Source organism: Embiotoca jacksoni, unplaced genomic scaffold (genome assembly GCF_022577435.1).
Source record: "Embiotoca jacksoni isolate LCO1_2020_lvr unplaced genomic scaffold, fEmbJac1.0.p SCAF_11, whole genome shotgun sequence".
NCBI classification, from domain to species: Eukaryota; Metazoa; Chordata; class Actinopteri; family Embiotocidae; genus Embiotoca; species Embiotoca jacksoni.
The window spans coordinates 2,037,850-2,056,518 of NW_027185241.1; the positions used below are offsets into that span (position 1 = coordinate 2,037,850).

Sequence of the window (18,669 nt, forward strand, 5' to 3'; positions counted from 1 at the left end):
TGTCGTCTTGGATGTTTATTTACAGAAAGATGTGTGTTGTTTGTATTTTGGGTAATGAGGAAAGCAATCGAAACACTCGCATCACATGTTCATCAGCAGGGAAGAGGTCGGCCAGTTATAGTGGTGCTGTAGATGTTCAAATGTCAATTTTTGTGAGCACTTAAAGGAATTTCGCACAAAATTTGAGACCGAAAGATCTTTCTTGAAATTGAAAATAGAAGTTAAAAAGAAAATTCTCTCAGGCTTTTAATATTCTGATATTTTAAACACAAAACAATGAATTTTGTATTATCAACATAAAGAATAATTGTCAGTTGTAGCCCAAATATAAGACACCTATATTCTGAATGTTTAGTCAATGGTTAAGGGTAATAGTTATTTTGAAGTAAAATAGTTGTATCAGAAGGATTTCTGACTGGAGTTCATACATGCACTGGTTAATTTTGATTAAAGCATTTTCTGAAGATTTTTATTTTTTTTAAATTTTTTTTTAAAGCTGGAAATGTAGCAACTTTGATACTTTCTGAATAATTTGGGAGTGATGCATGTAAGTGTTTTCCTCGCTTACAACCTGCAGTATGGACGTTTAAGACAGTCCATTGTTCTTCATTGCGGCCTCTTTTGCCGCCTGGCGGTACATGTGTGTAACTGCAACATTAATATTAAAGTGCGACTTCGGCTTCAGTGCATTTTATTGAATTGGACACTGTTGAACCTGTTGTGAATTGAAGTCTGATCAGTTTGTCTTTTCCCAGGGTGTGTGTGTGTGTGTGTGTGTGAGAGAGAGATAATATGTGAGTGAGAGAGAGACTACTGCTCCCCGCAACAATGCTCTGCCGAGTCTGTGACGTCATCCCAGGTGTGGCATCGGGAAACAGGTAGGCCTAGTTGTTTGCACTGCGCTGTTTGGAAACCCTGCGCTCACAGAGACGGTCTGAAAAGCGCGTATTCTGCAGCTGAGCAGAAGGACAGAAGCGTCTGCGGTTTGTTTGCGCGGAGGGAGGAAGTTCATTTCAGGAAAAAGCGAGTAAAGGGCTATTCTTATCTCCCGCCCCATCTTATTTTTTTCTTTATTTATTTATTTTTCTTCCCCTGACAGTTTCACAGGGACGGGTCAGTTTGAAGAAGACCACTCGGCGGGTTGACACGCAACATGAAGGGGTTGTGTTAAAAAAAAAAAAAAAAAACTGTCGTAGCCTTCAGCCTTTGAACTTTTGCACTTTTCAACTGCGCGCATCGAATAGTTTGAATTGGGATCAATATCTATGTGTTTTGGGACCCCAGTGGAGCCACCAGCACTCTTCCTGTTGAAGGTTTGGGTGAGTAAGCCAAACTCAAATGTTGGTTTCATTGAGCGCTAAAACAAAGCGGGACTTTAAATCTTATTTTTTATTTGAAGCTGCTGTTTCTCCCCGGGAATCTCCAAACCTCAAAATGAGCGACGCCCAGTAAACAGGAAACCGCCGCTTTACTGTCACTGTGCTCGTGGAAATACTGTAAATACAACTGTAGGTCTTTATAAGTGGAGGTTTCATGATTTGATGAGTTTTTAACGTGTTTTACAGCGAGTTTCACTTTCAAGGTGCATTTTTGAAATACATATAGAGCATTACTGAGAAGAAGTAACATCAACGAATGCAAAGAGTAGTCCGTGTAATTCCCTTCTCCCGATTTACATCAAGTTTAATCACCCTTTTATAATAAACTGTGTAAGAGTAAAATTCCTCTTGTTGAATTTCTTTTACTTGAACGTTTGATTTTGCTGTCGGGTCTAGTTGTAGGACGGAGGTACAAAGCAAATTTGTTAACTTGCAGGGAATAACTTGGTTTCAAGACGTCCACAACTATGAGAGAAGTAATTATTTGAATAATTCATTTTAACTGTAGCCTACATATCAATTAATGGCACATTATTTGTCCCTTAATTGAGAAGGTTCAATAAATTAAATAACCAGATAACGAGCTCTGTTTTTGGCTTGACAGCCAATTAAATAATTATTTATATTATTATAACCAAAATAATTATTTATTTTTATATATATAAAAAAAAAATTAAAAAAAATATATATAGATTAAAAAAAAAATACATATATATATATATATATGTATATTTTTTTTTAATCTATAAAAATATATATATATAAATAAATATATATAATATGTACACAGTGGTGTGAAAGTGTTTGCCCCTTCCTGATTTTTTATTTTTTTGCATGTTTGTCGCACTTAAATGTTTCAGATCATCAAACAAATTTAAATATTAGTCAAAGATAATACAAGTAAACACAAAATGCAGTTTTTAAATGAAGGTTTTTATTATTAAGGGAGAAAAAAAATCCAAACCCACATGGCCCCGTGTGAAAAAGTGTTTGCCCCCTAAACCTAATAACTGGTTGGGCCACCCTTAGCAGCAACAACTGCAATCGAGCGTTTGTGATAACTTGCAATGAGTCTTTTACAGCTGTGGAGGAATGTTGGCCCACTCATCTTTACAGAGTTGTTGTAATTCAGCCACATTGGAGGGTTTTCCAGCACCGACCGCCTTTTTAAGGTCGTGCCGCAGCATCTCAGGATTCAGGTCAGGACTTTGACTAGGCCACTCCAAAGTCTTCATTTTGTTTTTCTTCAGCCATTCAGAGGTGGACTTGCTGGTTTGTTTTGGATCATTGTCCTGCTGCAGAACCCAAGTTGGCTTCAGCTTGAGGTCACGAACAGACGGCCGGACATTCTCCTTCAGGATGTTTTGGTAGACGGTAGAATTCATGGTTCCATTTAATCACAGCGAGTCTTCCAGGTCCTGAAGCAGCAAAACAGCTCCAGACCATCACACTACCAGCACCATATTTTACTGTTGGTATGATGTTCTTGTTCTGAAATGCGGTGTTACTTTTACGCCAGATGTAATGGGACACACACCTTCCAAAAAGTTCAACTTTTGTCTCGTCAGTCCACAGAGTATTTTCTCAAAAGTCTTGGGGATCATCAAGATGTTTTCTGGCAAAAATGAGACGAGCCTTAAAATGTTCTTTTTGCTCAGCGGTGGTTTTGGTCTTGGAACTCTTCCATGCAGCCATTTCTGCCGAGTCTCTTTCTTCTGGTGGAGTCATGAACACTGACCTTAACTGAGGCAAGTGAGGCCTGCGGTTCTTTGGATGTTGTTGTGGGGTCTTTTGTGACCTCTCGGATGAGTCGTCGCTGCGCTCTTGGGGTAATTTTGGTCGGCCGGCCACTCCTGGGAAGGTTCACCACTGTTCCATGTTTTCTCCATTTGTGGATAATGGCTCTCACTGTGGTTCTCTGGAGTCCCAAAGCTTTAGTAAGGGCTTTATAACTTTTTCCAGACTGATAGATCTCAATTACTTTCTTTCTCATTTGTTCCTGAATTTCTTTGGATCTCGGCATGTCTAGCTTTTGAGGATCTTTTGGTCGACTTCACTTTGTCAGGCAGGTCCTATTTAAGGTGATTTCTTGATTGAGAACAGGTGTGTCAGTAATCAGGCCTGGGTGTGGCTCGAGAAATTGAACTCAGGTGTGATAAACCACAGTTAAGTTGTGTTTTAACAGGAGGGGGCAAACACTTTTTCACACGGGGCCATGTGTTTTTTTTGTTTTTTTTTCTCCCTTAATAATAAAAACCTTCATTTAAAAACTGCATTTTGTGTTTACTTGTGTTATCTTTGACAAATATTTAAATTTGTTTGATGATCTGAAACATTTAAGTGTGACAGACATGCAAACAAATTGGAAATCAGGAAGGGGGCAAACACTTTTTCACACCACTGTAAATATATAAATATATATATATATATATACCGCCATATGTCACCATTTGTCCCTGTGTGTACACTGAATATCCACTCTGCTCTGTAGGGCAGCAGCAGCAGCGATGGGGGACATCGACTTGGAGCAGCAGGAGCCGTTTCCTGTGGACAGAGACGGGAGGCAGGTGACGAGGAGCGGAGACAAGCAGCCGGACGGCGGCAGGAAGGTGGGATGTTGCGAGAGGTTCCAGGAGTCCGTGTCCAGATGGATGCTCCCAGAAGACTCCCGCAGCAACTATCTGGAACGGGCCAACTGCTGGCCGCCGCCCGTCTTCATCATCCTTATCAGTATCGCAGAGGTAACTGTCGCTCCGCCCCGCAAACACACGGACAAGCACGCTGTGAGAGTACTGAGGCAGTCGATATGGATTCTGAGCTGATTATATAACAGGCAGCCTACATTGGGGAGGGGAGAGAAGGAGGGGGGGTACATGCCACCATGGTATTAATTACTGTATAGATTTTTGCTGTAACTGTATTTATTAGAGCAGACAGTGAGGGGACGGTATGAAAAACTGCATGTCATATCATTTCATATTTTGAGAGTATTTACAGATGCAACGTTTGAAATGTGCAGTTGGATAAGAGCAGCTCTTATCCAACTGCGAGCGGTCATTTCTTTCTTTCGGTCACTTTTGGGCTCCGCCTCCTCTGAATGTCCTGATTCATATTCATCATACAGCTAAATGTAATGTAATGAGACGAGCAATATAACTTAGATAATAAATGACCACATAATACAACACAGTTGACAAACATTGTACATTAAATAATACTCAAAATGATCTTTTGTGTGCTCGCAGCTACATTCAGTGTGTTAAAATCATTTATATAGTTCTTCTATAGTGCTTGTTAATACTAAAAAGCAGGACTCAAGTGTCCCCCCCCCCTTTTTTTTTCTTTCTTTTTTTACAATATACGTACATGGTTTAATTATTTGCGTGTTAACGTAGCAACAGAGTCTTTATAATTGAACTGAAATGGACATTTCTTTTACATCATCCCTGTTAGGAGATGATTAAACATCTGAATCTTGAGGTCAGTTTGGCCCTCTGTCCCGTGTTAATGCCAGAGTCTTGTCACTGTTTGCGCGCTGGCCGTTCGATGTTCGGGAACGGACAACTCGCTCTTTGTCGTCCGCAGATGTCCTGTGTCGCTGCATTTCGGTGTCTGTGAATGCCTGCGAGTGTTTCCCCACAGAAGTTCGCTGGGTTAGGTTCTCGCACAGATACAAGCAGCTAGACCAACAGTGGTGCTCCATTCAATCCCAGTTGGGGGGTGGGAGTGGGTTTCTGGGGGGGTCAGTGGAGTAAAACCTCAACATCTGTACTTCTAATTCCCTCCTCCCACTGTTGTTGTGGTCACAGCTGGTTTGGATTCAGTTTTGTCCCCTGACTTCTTTTCTGCAGTTCCTGCGGTGTGTTTGGGAATACGGTGAACTTGTTTCTCTTCTCATGCTCTCGCGCTCGAGGCCTAATCTCTGTGTCCGCTCTGATATCTTCACCAGTTGGCAGTGTTTATCTACTACGCCGTGTGGAAGCCTCAGAAGCAGTGGGTGACCCTGAGTGAAAGCATCTGGAACAGTCCTCTGACCTACAAGTCCGACCGCAGGCATGAAGCATGGCGCTTCGTCTCCTACATGTTTGTCCACGCCGGGTAGGTGTGAGCGCGGCATTTAGAAACACCTCAATTAGATGATGAATTCTCCAATCGGGGCAAAAAAAATAAAATAAATAAATAATAAAAAAAATCGCCGCTGACTCTTTCCAGGACCTGCAGTAAAGATCAGTTTGGTGAAGCTCATAATCGTCGTGAGGTTTTTGACTTGTCTCTGGTCATTTTTGAGACCAGTTCCAGCCTCTGCTGCATTACTTCATGTTGTTGTTGTTTTTTTTTTTTAGCTGATGCAACAGTAGCTTTAGCAAATCAGTTACCACAAAGTTGAGTCATGTGAAGCCAATTGTTAATAACTTTAAAAATAAATCTGCTGATTACTTTTTGTTTTCGGATTCAAGGCAGTTAAAAGAGGTACACGGTGCTTTACTTTGGTAAAAAAACACTTTAAATGTGCATAATGTGGGAAAGCAAAACGTCTCGAAAACCACAAGTGCATAAGCCACAGAAACACAGGAAAACCAAACATCATGACGCAAGGAAAACTGCATTAGCAAAGAGGAAGAGCGGTCACAGTCTCCCACCAGCGCTAACGGAAAAACACCTGAATATGGACACTGGAGATGGCTTTAAATCAGTGCCGCATACATCCTTAGGTTCTCACTAGAACGTGAATCTGTATCTTAGAACAGCAGCAAACAAACACAATGTTCCTGTTTGAGTAACCTTTGTTAAAAATGACAGTATCCAGCTGTTTTAGAAAACCCTTATTATTAAAACGATACTGCAGAGGCTCAGGGCCTGACAGCTTACTATGGACATTTACATTTACATTTTCCTACCAAAGATATAGAATAACACCGGTTTTAATCCATCCCACCGAATCAACATTTGGGATTTACTGCAGGGTTGACGGTGTTTCTGTTATTCTGTCCAGCCTCCCGTATATTTTTCCCTGATTCACCTCCGTGGTGGAGAACTTATCGCCCATCTCTGCCCCTCCAGTGTGGAGCACATTTTGGGCAACCTGCTGATGCAGCTGCTGCTGGGCATCCCGTTGGAACTGGTCCACAAGGGATTTGAAGTCGGGATGGTTTACCTCGCCGGCGTCCTCGCAGGTCAGCATCGCCTTTCTCTGTCTGTCTCTCACATTTCCTCCACAACAAGAGGTAAATAAAGCCGAAAACTAAGATAAGGTAGCTGGATTTCTTCCGTGGCTGCGAGTGCTCGGCGTCCGGACATCCGAGTCATCCTGAAGTTGTTTTTTCCTGTTTGTGTTCGAGCCTGCGTCAAAGCTGAGTCCGTGTCTCCTTCAGGCTCTTTGACCAGTTCCATCTTTGACCCTCTCAGTGCCCTGGTGGGGGCTTCCGGCGGCACTTACGCTCTAATCGGAGGCTACTTCATGAACGCAGTGGTGGTAAGTTTACAAACGGTCCCACAGGAGGATCTTCTGTTTACTTTGTTCTTTTATATGCGAGGCAGGTTTTGGACTCTACTTTGGAAACAGGTCTTATTTTCCAAGTTGTACAAGGATTACAACTGTATGATGGAGCTGCGACCTTCCGTAGTTTACTTCCACAGCGTGTCAGTGGAAAGTGTCAGTGCCACTGTGGACGCAGTTTTCAGGTTGTCCGTCCCCGTTCTTTTAAAACGCCTTTAGGGAATTTATGCGGCACAAACGTTCACTCGGATTCAAGGATGACAAAACATTTTTGTGGCCGTAGCTCAATAATTCATACACGAATGATGACAGACACAAATGCCCATTAGGATAACGTGCTAAAGTGATGACATTTTATATACAAAAGGCCCTAGTTCACCTTACATTTTTTAAATAAATGTCATATTCATGATTTGTCGTGTCATTTAAAACAAACATTCATGTATTACTGAAGCACTGAGCAGACAACCAAGCCATTTTTATGGATTCTTGTTATAATGCTGAAATTATGACATGAAAGCCATCACTGTGTTTTCAGGCCACTTTTTTGTTGCACGCACGCCTTGTGAGTTCAGATATTAGTATTGATCTTTACAGCTCGTGTTTTAACGCACAGAATTTCCGAGAGATGATTCCTATCCTCGGAGTGTTTCGTATCCTCGTCATCTTGATTATCGGTACGTTCTGCTGTTTCCCTCCCCCCCCCTCCTTTTGTTATTTTACATATATTCATCTTCAAAAATTATATTTTTAATACTGTTTCCTTTTCCCAGTTGGCACAGATTTTGGATTTGCCTTCTACAGAAGATTTGCCAGTGAGGAGGATGGTTTACAGGTGTGATTTAGCACAGAACGGAAGCACAAACATGATCTTTTTAAACCTGTCCACACACACACAAATACAGCTTTAAAGAGCGATCGAGCTCACGGAGCTCACCTCCGCCGAGCTGGGAGGGTTTGGTGATGGCTTTGTTTGCTTGTGACTACAGACGAGACCAGGAGCTCTTGCTGGGACTTGATTGTTCACGTAGATGCAAAACTCTCTTTACACGCTTTCCAAACAATCTCCTCCTTCATTAATAAGTTTCTACAGATGTGGACCCTTGTCCTCTGTAGTTTTAGTTTAAGTAAAACTTCCTCCTTTCCTGATGATAACTTTTGGCTGTTGAACTGTTCCTGCAACTTTTTTTTTTAACTCGCATCTCAGTGACGTCAGATTTCAGTAGTTGGGTGTCTTGTTAAATGTCACTTTGGTAATTAGGCCCAGAGGCTGAATCTGAACCCGTTTCTCCTCTTAGGTGTCCTTTGTGGCTCATTTTGGAGGAATTGCGGCCGGGATGACCATCGGCTACGTCTTCTTCAGCGATTACAACAAGAAGCTGCTCAAAGACCCGCGGTTCTGGTGTTGTGTCGTGTGCTTTATAGTCTTTATTATCTTTGCCGTGCTCTTCAACATCTTCCTTTCCCCGGCATCGTAGGATTATAAACTCTCAAATCCTTGTGTCACTCAGGGAACTGATTTTTACTGACCAGTTGCAGGGCAAAGTTGCTTTTCAGGGACTTTGTGAATGTCAGGGTTTGTTTTTTATCGATCACATTTTCGTTTCTGTTTTTTTAAGAGCTGAATTTGTGATTCAAAGGGCTCCTCCTGCTGTTTGTGTGTAGCATTTAACACACTTGATGAAAATGTGCTTTTAAGTTAGTAACTGCTATTTGTCTTAAGGTAGGTATGATCTCTGCCGTTGCTTTGTGTGTTTTGTTTGTTTGTCTTTTGTGCTTTTCACGATTATCAGGAAATTACTGAACACTGGTTCTATTTCATGTCTTTTTCTTGAATATAAAATCATGTAAAAAATGTTCCCCAGAATAACTTCATGCTCCTCTGAGCAATTGCAAGTTTTCTGTCGAATCATTCATTGACTTCCAGTATTCATAAATGTGCCTTAAACCCTCACCACATGAAAACACTACATGTTTGATGAAGATGATCACATTAATGTCACACTTATGTTGACATATGTTTAGTATGATAGCACAGATAAGAGGTTTACAAAGTAGTATCGGGGAAAAACGGGAATGAATCACTTATATTTTTCCTTTCTTTTGGTCAGCTACAAAGCTGCTTTATCATCACACCCTTATCATAATACCTCATAGGACATGACTAATTACAGTAAGATGTAAAACAGCATACTGCTCATTTAGGCAGTGGTTGATGTCATACAGTACCATATCTCAACTGTAGGGAAATTGTTATTTGTAAAGTTTAATGAGGGTACATTTTCTGTGGTCTATAAAAAAGGAAAACTTTTATATTTAAATGTCTATGTTTTGTGTGACAAGGGCATTGGTTACTGATTGTAATTCAGAGCCCATTTTAGAAAATGTATTTAATTTATCTAAAACACAAGGGTAACTGCTAAAGACCAAACAAAGATCTCCCACACTTGGTTTTGCATTTCTGTCACAATTCCTTTTAATAAAGTTGAACTTTTTTTTGTAATATCCATTCTGTCAAATTGAGTTTGAACTTCTGCAGAAACAGGATGACACTGCTCATTTTTTCTGCTGAACATATCCACCATTATCAGTAACTGCTTGCAGTTTGGTGTTGCCAGCAACTGAGTTTAACATGCACGTGATTGTTCCCTTGTGGCTGCAGCTGCTGTTTTACAGTATGTGCAAAGTACCAAACTCAGTACATCAATATGCAATTTTTTTTTTTTTAAACTTACCTGCCTCGACTGTGAAACAGCAAGAAATTGTATGATTTCTTATGGCGTCATGAAGCAAGATGGCTGAAAAATGAAAATGAAACACTCACTGCTATTTGTTTAATTGATTTTGCATCTAATTGAAAATGTGTAGTTTCATGTTCAAGAGTTAAATAACACCAGAGTAGCACAGAAGATTGCTGAGAATTTAAAAGACAACAGGGTCAACCGTTGTACATGTACTATTGGTTCATAAAAGATTAAAGTGATGCTTGAAACAATAAATTGTGTTTGCAGATGACATCCGGATCCATAATAGGGACTGGTGTTTAAATCAAAATTGACTACCATGACCAGAAGGAAAAATGGGACATAGAATTGGGATTTTTTTTCTTCCCCCCCACATGTGACCCCTTGTGATCCTGTGTACCCCTAATGTGTCTGTACCAGACTAGTTTTAATCAATCGTGCTCTACTGGGCGGGAAAACAGATTTCAGGTCAGAGGGAAAGAGTTTAGGTTCAGGTTGCCTCATTTAGCTTGACACCAAAACATTAGGCAGGTTCTGGGGTTAGATTTGCTTTCATCTTTTCCTACTCTTGATAGAAAAATACTGCAATTAATAAACATTCGATGTGATGCATATGAAACCGGAATATCAAAATAAACTTTGGAAAACGAGTATATTTATCACACCGATACGCGTAAAGGTATTTAGAATTGGACCGGGAAGTTGACGACCAGCAGCTGGCCGGCACACTAATCCATCGCGATAGATTTCTTGTAAATGGGATAAAATAATGTGTCAAGTGCATGAGAACTTAATTACATTCAGAGCGGAGCAGCAGAGTATGAAATCGGACATGATGACTTATTGATTTCTTCACTATAGTCGAAAAGTATTGATGGAACATGGCCTGTGTGGATAACTGAATGGTATCGATAATTTGGGGATTCCAACTAGAATTATCTGTATTTCCTTCTCTTCATTCGGACATGTGGAGCGAACAGACTCGAACAATTGAGTGCGAACAAATCTGAACATGATGTCTGGACTTGCAGAGCATCTATTAGGAACCAGACTGTCTAATTACACCGATGCACTCACCCAAATATATACCGACCATATGTCCAGTTCACTGCATTAATGATGTCTACCCGGACAGGTAGAAATCTAAAAATCTTGTCATGTTGACGAACATACGTAAAAATGAGCTCCGCCCTGCGACGTTTTAGGTCAATGTCCGTGTTACAATCCGTTACAACCCCATCGCTGTGAGGCCATGATCTAAATACATCAGTGAAGCTGTTGGTATTGACTTTCTCTGGTTAGAGTAGAGTTGGCAACCTTCCCTCAACAGCTCTGTTGTTCCCACTTTGTGTCTGGCAACACTGCAGCAGAGGCGGGTCACTGAAGTTTAGGGTATATGCAGGGATTCGCTGAGGGCGGTGACGATTTTCAAAACATTTTGGTGAGCGCATCAGGGCTGCATGACCCAAGGAGATTTAAATCACCATCGGCAGTCTGTCCGTGCTGCTGCAAGGTAAAGTGTCGCCACAGCAGTCTGGCCTGGTATTTGTAGTGGAACTGCTGAGGGGAACTGATTTCACTGAGACTAAGACTGGAAAGCTGACGAGCCCAGGAAACATCTCTAGATGTCCTGGACGTTGTCCTTGTCTACTTTTAATGTATCATTCTGCAAATATGTGAAATGGTGCGGTTCTACTTCACAAGTTTCCTTCTTGTTAACGTTTTATTTTTCCGGTTGACAGGTACAGTAATTTCTTTATACTTTCATTGTTACCGGGGAACCTGAATTATTTTCTTTCCTTTATAAATCTAAAATTGTTCATACGATTTTAACATCCAACGTAAGTCTTCAAATGTGTTCTCATTACTGCATCTTTGATTGTATTACAACTTTCATACATTTTAGTTTCAGCAGAGTTTCTTCCCTATTTCTCTAACCCCTCTCTGTTAATAACTTTCTATCAGTCATAATGGAAGAGTGAAGATGGGAGACTGGAACTTCCTGGGGGGGATTTTGGAGGAGGTGCATATCCATTCCACCATGGTCGGCAAAATCTGGCTCACCATCCTGTTCATCTTCCGGATGCTGGTGCTCGGTGTGGCGGCTGAGGACGTGTGGAACGACGAGCAGTCCGACTTCATATGCAACACCGAGCAGCCCGGGTGCAGGAATGTGTGCTACGACTTGGCTTTCCCCATCTCCCTGATACGCTACTGGGTGCTGCAGGTCATTTTTGTGTCTTCGCCCTCGCTGGTTTACATGGGCCACGCTCTCTACAGGCTGCGGGCGCTGGAGAAGGCGCGGCAGAAGAAGAAAGCTCTGCTGCGCAGGGAGCTGGAGCTGGTCGGTGGGGAGCTGGCAGAGGCCAGAAAGAGGATTGAGCGGGAGATGAAGCAGCTCGATCAGGGAAAGCTCAACAAACCACCACTGAGGGGGTCTCTGCTGCGGACCTACGTGGCTCACATCGTCACACGCTCCATAGTTGAAGTGGCCTTCATGACGGGTCAGTTCCTCCTTTATGGTTTTCATCTCTACCCGCTCTTCAAGTGTGAGCGGGATCCTTGTCCCAACGCCGTGGACTGTTACGTTTCCAGACCGACAGAGAAAAGTGTCTTCATGGTGTTCATGCAATGCATTTCTGGTATCTCCCTCTTCCTAAACATCTTGGAGATCATGCATCTGGGCTACAAGCAGGTCAAAAAGAGCATCTTGGACTTCTACCCTCACTTGAGAGACGACAGGGATGAGTTTGATGACTACTACGCCAGCAAGAGTAAAAAAGAATCTGTGGTGCAAATAAGCGCCGGTCCGACCCGAAAGGCAACAATAGCTTCTGTACCCAATGACTACAACCTGTTGATGGAGAGGGTGCAGGGCACAAACATGTACCCAGGCCTTATCAAACCTTCAAACTTTCTACCTCTTCAGGGCCAACTGGCCGCTCCGCAGAATTTGGAGGGTTCCAGGGGTTCATCTCGAGGTCACCCAGAATGTAACTGCAACTCAGCCCCCAACGAGCCCTGCTTACCCTGCTGCATTTCCCTGATTAATCCAAAGCAGGAGGCAGAGGAGTTTTTGCATCATCCCCTACATTGTAAGGAGGAGGACAGCAGTCAAAGAGAGAGCCCAGACTCTTCCAAATGCCCACAGAAGGGCGCTCACGCTTCCTCCTTCCCCACGCTGCCAGTAAGCGCGTTGAGGAAGCCACTGAAGGCTCCCGGCTCTAACAAGTGCTCCACAGTGTTGGAGGGCAGGAGCTCCGACACAGATTCATACGGAGGCGCAAAAGCCAGCTCTCGAACGCAGTCAAAATCGACTGGCCAACATCCGAGCAGGCCCTCGACTCCGGAGTCGCTGGATGGCTCCAGCTCAGGATCCATGAATAACCCGAGGCCGCCGTCCTCCAACTACAAAGAATCGATGGCGAGCAACGCAAGCAGCCGACGAGCCACAGACCTGCAAATCTAAACTTCAGCGGTCTCCGTGTTCAAATTGCTGGCACACAACCATCCATTTCTGGCCTGTTGTTAACCAGACCAGAGTTCACTGTGAGAACATACAGGTCTGGGGCCGCTCCATAGGAAAACATTTCCTGTTGTTATATTCTACTGGGTGTAAAGCTCAAGTTTAACTGTTGGAGCAGCTTTTAACCGATTGGTAGGCACAGATTCCGGCTGAGACTGAACGCTGAATCGCTGCAGCTACATTTACAGAAGAAGGAAAAAAAATGCTCGACTTCAAAATCATCACACAACAACCCACACTGGTCGCTCATTGGTCCGCCCTTCGGAGTGTCTGAGCATATTGTCAATGTGAATACAGCGTTTTCAGACTATAATCACAGCAAATAAAAATGAAGCTGTGAACAATATTCTAGTGGAACCGGGCTGATCCATTTTCTGGGTGTGAGGTCTGAATTTCTATGTTGAAAGTAAGGACAGAACAGTTCTCTACGCAGCCGTGTAACTGGTGAGAATTTGCTTATATTTCTGTTTAGTCTTGTGTTTTTGTCCAAAACTTTAGTCAATTCAATCTACTTAACGTGTCCTGCCTTAAAAAGCACACTCCTACTTTCTTTTGGTGACATATTACAATAAAAAAAAAAACAAGAGGTGACTTTTTAACTTAAATGATTGTTTTTAGTGTGAATACCTGCATGTGCTAACAAGCAAACAATACATTTAGCTGACATTTATGCAAACGGCTGCAACGTATAGTTTAATACAAGATTAGTTACAGATACACTGGGCTGAATATAGATGATCATTATTGAAACTTTTGCTCTGTAGGCTGCTTACTTGTTTTCCGAGAGCAGATTTAATGACACTAAAAAGTGACGCATTGCAAAAACCTAGATTTATGCATATGAATATGTATTATTTCATGGTGCTGAACAAAAAAAACAACAGATATTTTTCTAGAATGTTTATTTTGTGTTTATATGAAATTATATTTTGTCTAAGATTAGTTTATGTTTTACAGCACGGGGGCTGTATTTTAATCTCCAGTGACAAACGTGTGTTCTGTCTCAGCAAAAACCATCAATCACTGTCATCGGATTCCTGAGCATATCAATAAGCAGTTATCACGACGCTGTTTGTTCTCTGTCCTGTTTGGTAGTTTTGACTGTTTGTCCCTGATGAGATAAATGAAATGTGGTGGAAAGCAAAATGTGTTCGACACCTCAAGGTCTTTATTTGTGTTGTGTGTTTTATTTCTTAACTTTCTTTTTAAAATGTACTTTCTTTCTGCAGGGAGTTTTGTTCATTTTGTCAAGAACTGACTGTAAACAGCTGTAACTGACCACAGTAACCATGGTATCAATATCCTGGGACATCTCAATAAAAAGATATGTAAAAAAAACAGGTACTTTGCTGTTCACAAATTATTTCAATAAGTCATACAGCATAAATCACAAGACTGCTTTATTTTAACAATGACTGTAGAGCATCTCTTAAGAACAAGGAGAACAACACAAATATATATATACACACACACACACACACACACACACTGTATGTACACTTACAGAATAAGTTAGTTTCTACTTTGTAAGTTAGAATCTAAGATTTACATACAAGCAAACAAAAAAAACAACAACACAATTACACTTTTGGTTTTCACGCCACAGTGTTGTCTTGTCTTTAAATTAAAAGTGGCAGCAATATAAAGAAAAATAAAACTGAAACCAAAGAGCTGTTCGGGTCTATATAGCTGTACCTCCACCTTCAGACAGAGGCTCATAACGCTGCAGCTGGAGAGATGGAGAGAAAAAGTACATTTACGTTAATTCTTTTTGTTTATCATTGTTTGGGGAATTTCTTGTGTGCGCGCGCGCAGTGATTACGGACGTTACAGATACAGGCAGACATCAAACAGCACAGTGGTCCACAACAACAATAATCAAAAATCAACTACAGCAAAAAAAACCCCACAAGTGACAAATATCCGAAGCGGAGTTAAACGCTAGAAGTATCGACGTTTTCCCCGTCGGACAGTTAAGAGTATCTACACAAATGAACGGCGGTGATGGCTCCTTCCTGGTGTGTCTTTTTTTATTTATCTAGCTGAAGATAACTTAAACAAACTCTTTCACAACACTTATTTTTTTTATCTTCAATAACCAAACCCGCAAATGCTTTGTCATCGGCAAATTACATTGAAAAAAGCGGATGAGCTACATTCCTTCGTATGAGGAGTGAATAAAACAGGAGCTACAGTGCTCCCTTGTGGGGTGTGGTGGTAAAAAAATGGGGATGGACACCAGCTCTAACAAGACTTTTCATGACTTGGGTCCTTTAATTTGCGTACCCTGTTTTTGAGGTCTTTGTTTTCGTCCTCCAGACGTGCACACCTCTGCCTCAGGTCAATCATCTCCTTCTGCAGAGCCTCCATGTCTGCTGAAGTCTGGCCAACAGCACCAAGGTGCTGCTTGACAAATCTGGAGGGAGCTGGTTAAAGACTTCCAGCAAATATCGGTTTCATAATATATTAGTTTACAATGGTGGGTGGAGGCATTAACTTCATTCAAATGTTTCCAACTCACTACCACTGAAGCCAAGAGAGAGTTTCTACAGCAACACTACGGTGTCTGGGAGTCAGATCGTGTCTTCAAAAGGATACTCCAGAGCATCAGTGGGTTTTTCTGATTGTTCATACAAAGCCAACAGAGCTGAAATCCAGGAGAAAGAAAAAAGTTAAACCAAACACCAAAATAACTGTAGAAGTAGCGCTGAGCGTCAAACTTACGGACCAAATCTGTTCCTGAAACTCACTGTTGTCAGCAAATGTTTGGACTCTTGGTCTTATTTACTCATTCTTTGATTCTTTGAGGTTCATTGATAACTTTGGACTGTATTTATTTAGGCAAAGATCTTCTTTTGTTCTTTCATGTTAAAACTTAAATCTGATGCCGTTTAAAAGTTTGACATATTTTGTCAAATTAAAAATACATTTATGCAGAAAAACATTTTCATATTCCTTTAAGGAATAGTTTGTTGTTGTTGTTGTTGTATGAAGGCGTTGTATTGCTCTCCTTAAAGCCACCAGACTCCCTTGACGAAAAAAAAGCACATTTTACTTCACACAACACAGGAGTTGCTGATCTACCGCTGCTTCCATCAGTTCGTGTGTTTGCGTTTTTGATCGAGTCCGGTGTTAGTTTTGGATCCAAACCAGCGTGTTTAAGCATCACCAGAGTCACACAATAACACAAACAAACTGACCAATCAAAGTAATGTAGCACTGCAATTTTTTTGTGTGTTTTTTTTTTTAAAGTTTTTTTAAACAGAGTCTGGTGGCTTTAAAAGAGCATACTGTAGATGGATATAATGGCTTCACTTCCCGGTTGGAGAGGGCAACATGCAACATAACGCTAAATATAGCGTAGGCCTACACTTAAACTGATATTGATTTTTTTTTTTTTTTTTTTTTTGATGGGCTTTTTTTAGGAGGCTAAAATAGATTTTTGTCGCTGACCCGTCCACAGCAGTACATTGCTTAGTATCTGTGCCAGTACAGCTGCCTGCTTTTCCAAACTGGGGACATGCCCACTCTTCTCCACTGCAGGTGTCAGGAGGAAAACTTTATTTATATTTCCAGATGATGCATTGCCCTAAAACTGAAGCCACCTGATGTCATATTATTATTACTAATTACAGTTGAGAAGAGGGTCTGTTTTTCGGCTGTTTCAGCTCGTCTGAAAACTCTCCCCCGGCTTACTTTATTTGCTTTCCATTGCAAAGTGAAGTTGGTAAGTGCTCCTCAAGCCCAGTCAGAAATTATTTATACAGAAAATAAATAAATGTGCCATACCAGCAGTAAAACTCTCAACGACACCAGCTTTCTCCAGGTATCTCCGAAACTTCTCCCTGGCGTTTGGAGCCTGTAGGAGGAAAACATTTTATTAAAAAATAAATAAAAATAATAATCATAAAACTGTCAACATTTAGAAAATCTAAATGACTAACAGCATGGTTAAAAATTGTCCTCCAAGTTAGTAATTCCCTGGGTCATTATATGGCCTGAAGCATAAAATGCAGCTGTTGTTGGTTTATTGACATTTTCTCGTGGGTTTTAAAGTTTGATTTATCCATAAACAAATAGAAGCCCCTATCAATATAAAAGCCCAAACATGAGCAGTGTCAGGTGGTCAGGTCTCCTCCTGATTAACCCCCCTGTACAACTCCCAGCATGGTAACATTAGCTTAGCCAGCTTCCTGAACATACAACAGTGACTCAAGGAAAATAAAAGCAGCAGCAAACACACTTACTCCACGATGCGCCATAATAATGTCGGTTATAGAGCTGACCTCTTTCTTGAAGCTATATTTGTGTCCCGCTGGTTGCCGAAGCCTCTAACTTTGAAACGCAGGTAAACTGCCGACTCAAGAAAAGTTCACTTTCATTTATCACTTTTTTTTTTTTTTTTTTTTTTTTTTTTTTTTAAACCGGTCGGCTCAGCTGGATTTGATGCTGCCTTCAGGTGTCCCTGGTAAAAAAAACAACAACAAAAAAAAACCCATAATTTCAATGACTACCATCGGCTTTTTGTATTTTGCTGAGAACGATGGGCTCATGACATGAGTATTTCCTAATATTAAATTTAACTGTAGATAAACACGTATATATATATATATATATATATATGACTGTATATAAGAGGTACTACCATAGATGTTTGCCAAACACTGTATTGTCTGTCTTTTTCAATATTTTCAAAGCTGTCAGACACACACACAGGAGTAAAAATTTACAATGTTTCCCATAACGAAGTAACATAAAATGTAAATACTCAAGTAAAGTACAAGTAGGGCTACAAAGTGGGCTACTTTGAATTTGTATTTAGGTAAAGTACTTGAGTTACTTAGTTACATTCCACCAGTAGGGCCTTAAACTCAAGTGTGTATTATGACCTTTTTTTAATTTATTAATTAATTAATTTATTTTTTACGTTATCTCCACTGATTGCAAATAACACATGTGTATCATGGACTGCTGTGGAAAAATCTTACATATACCCTCTCTTATTTCTTTTATATGCGTCCTCTCTCTCACATTAAACACCTCTGAGTTAATTGGAGGCCATGTCGGAGGAAATGACATTGTTGGGTCTTTGATTTTAATAATAACCACATTTTAAAACAACCATGAAGGTCCCAACTTTACCGTTGAAGTAGTTTGCCTCCATCTGCTGGTAACATCGGTTAACACGCACACACACACACACACACACATCTACAAATATATACATCTATATATATATATATATATATATATATATATATATATATATACAAATATATGGATTAACACCATAATTACCCACTTTCTGTTGGTTTTTCACAACCTTCATTTAATGTTCTCTTTTAACAATAAATAAAATGCTCGACTATTGTATAATTGTTGAGAACTCAAGGTATTTTAAAAATATATCTGATTAAAAAAAAAAAAAAAGGGTTATTCGCTTCTTATTCCGGCGACAGGTCACAAAACAAGTCGGAGTGCTAGTCAGGTGACAGTGTCACACGTCAGTAGAGCGACAGGCAG

General features: G+C 40.8%; 3 protein-coding genes across 6 annotated transcripts; 2 read left to right on the forward strand and 1 right to left on the reverse strand.

Moving 5' to 3' along the window:
- The first annotated feature begins 85 nt into the window (after window positions 1-85).
- rhbdl2 (rhomboid, veinlet-like 2 (Drosophila)) lies at window positions 86-9,379 on the forward strand. 4 transcript variants are annotated; one of them, XM_069141802.1, is made up of 8 exons: window positions 86-878; window positions 3,871-4,120; window positions 5,329-5,477; window positions 6,441-6,553; window positions 6,752-6,852; window positions 7,493-7,553; window positions 7,650-7,711; window positions 8,175-9,379. In XM_069141802.1, the coding sequence occupies exons 1-8, from the start codon at window positions 829-831 to the stop codon at window positions 8,352-8,354; spliced, it is 966 nt and encodes a 321-aa protein (XP_068997903.1). In that variant the 5' UTR covers window positions 86-828; the 3' UTR covers window positions 8,355-9,379. The 4 variants fall into 4 exon arrangements, with proteins under 4 accessions (XP_068997903.1, XP_068997912.1, XP_068997920.1 ...); XM_069141811.1 differs by lacking the exon at window positions 86-878 and adding an exon at window positions 899-1,319; XM_069141819.1 differs by lacking the exon at window positions 86-878 and adding an exon at window positions 899-1,319 and having other exon boundaries at window positions 3,876-4,120.
- A 587-nt stretch (window positions 9,380-9,966) lies between these two features.
- On the forward strand, window positions 9,967-14,477 carry gja9a (gap junction protein alpha 9a). Its single transcript, XM_069141864.1, has 2 exons — window positions 9,967-11,133; window positions 11,586-14,477. Exons 1-2 carry the CDS (start codon window positions 11,081-11,083, stop codon window positions 13,087-13,089), a joined length of 1,557 nt encoding a protein of 518 aa, XP_068997965.1. The 5' UTR covers window positions 9,967-11,080; the 3' UTR covers window positions 13,090-14,477.
- A 52-nt stretch (window positions 14,478-14,529) lies between these two features.
- LOC138193676 (c-Myc-binding protein-like) lies at window positions 14,530-17,533 on the reverse strand. Its single transcript, XM_069141852.1, has 5 exons — window positions 17,394-17,533; window positions 16,936-17,005; window positions 15,745-15,793; window positions 15,433-15,562; window positions 14,530-14,875 (listed from the first exon to the last, which is right to left on the reverse strand). The coding sequence occupies exons 1-5, from the start codon at window positions 17,406-17,408 to the stop codon at window positions 14,828-14,830; spliced, it is 312 nt and encodes a 103-aa protein (XP_068997953.1). The 5' UTR covers window positions 17,409-17,533; the 3' UTR covers window positions 14,530-14,827.
- Between the last annotated feature and the right edge of the window lie 1,136 nt (window positions 17,534-18,669).

Excerpts from the sequence above, each read along its gene's own strand:
- LOC138193676 (XM_069141852.1), bottom strand. Across the intron at positions 15,563-15,744 it reads AAACCCACTGATGCTCTGGA|ATTTGTCAAGCAGCACCTTG; the intron begins GTATCCTTTTGA and ends AGCTCCCTCCAG. Across the intron at positions 14,876-15,432 it reads ACAAAGACCTCAAAAACAGG|CTGCAGCGTTATGAGCCTCT; the intron begins GTACGCAAATTA and ends CCATCTCTCCAG.
- gja9a (XM_069141864.1), top strand. The coding sequence starts at position 11,081 with ATGACCCAAGGAGATTTAAATCACCATCGGCAGTCTGTCCGTGCTGCT. Across the intron at positions 11,134-11,585 it reads TCTGTCCGTGCTGCTGCAAG|TCATAATGGAAGAGTGAAGA; the intron begins GTAAAGTGTCGC and ends ACTTTCTATCAG.
- rhbdl2 (XM_069141802.1), top strand. The coding sequence starts at position 829 with ATGCTCTGCCGAGTCTGTGACGTCATCCCAGGTGTGGCATCGGGAAAC. Across the intron at positions 4,121-5,328 it reads TCCTTATCAGTATCGCAGAG|TTGGCAGTGTTTATCTACTA; the intron begins GTAACTGTCGCT and ends TATCTTCACCAG. Across the intron at positions 6,554-6,751 it reads CCTCGCCGGCGTCCTCGCAG|GCTCTTTGACCAGTTCCATC; the intron begins GTCAGCATCGCC and ends TGTCTCCTTCAG.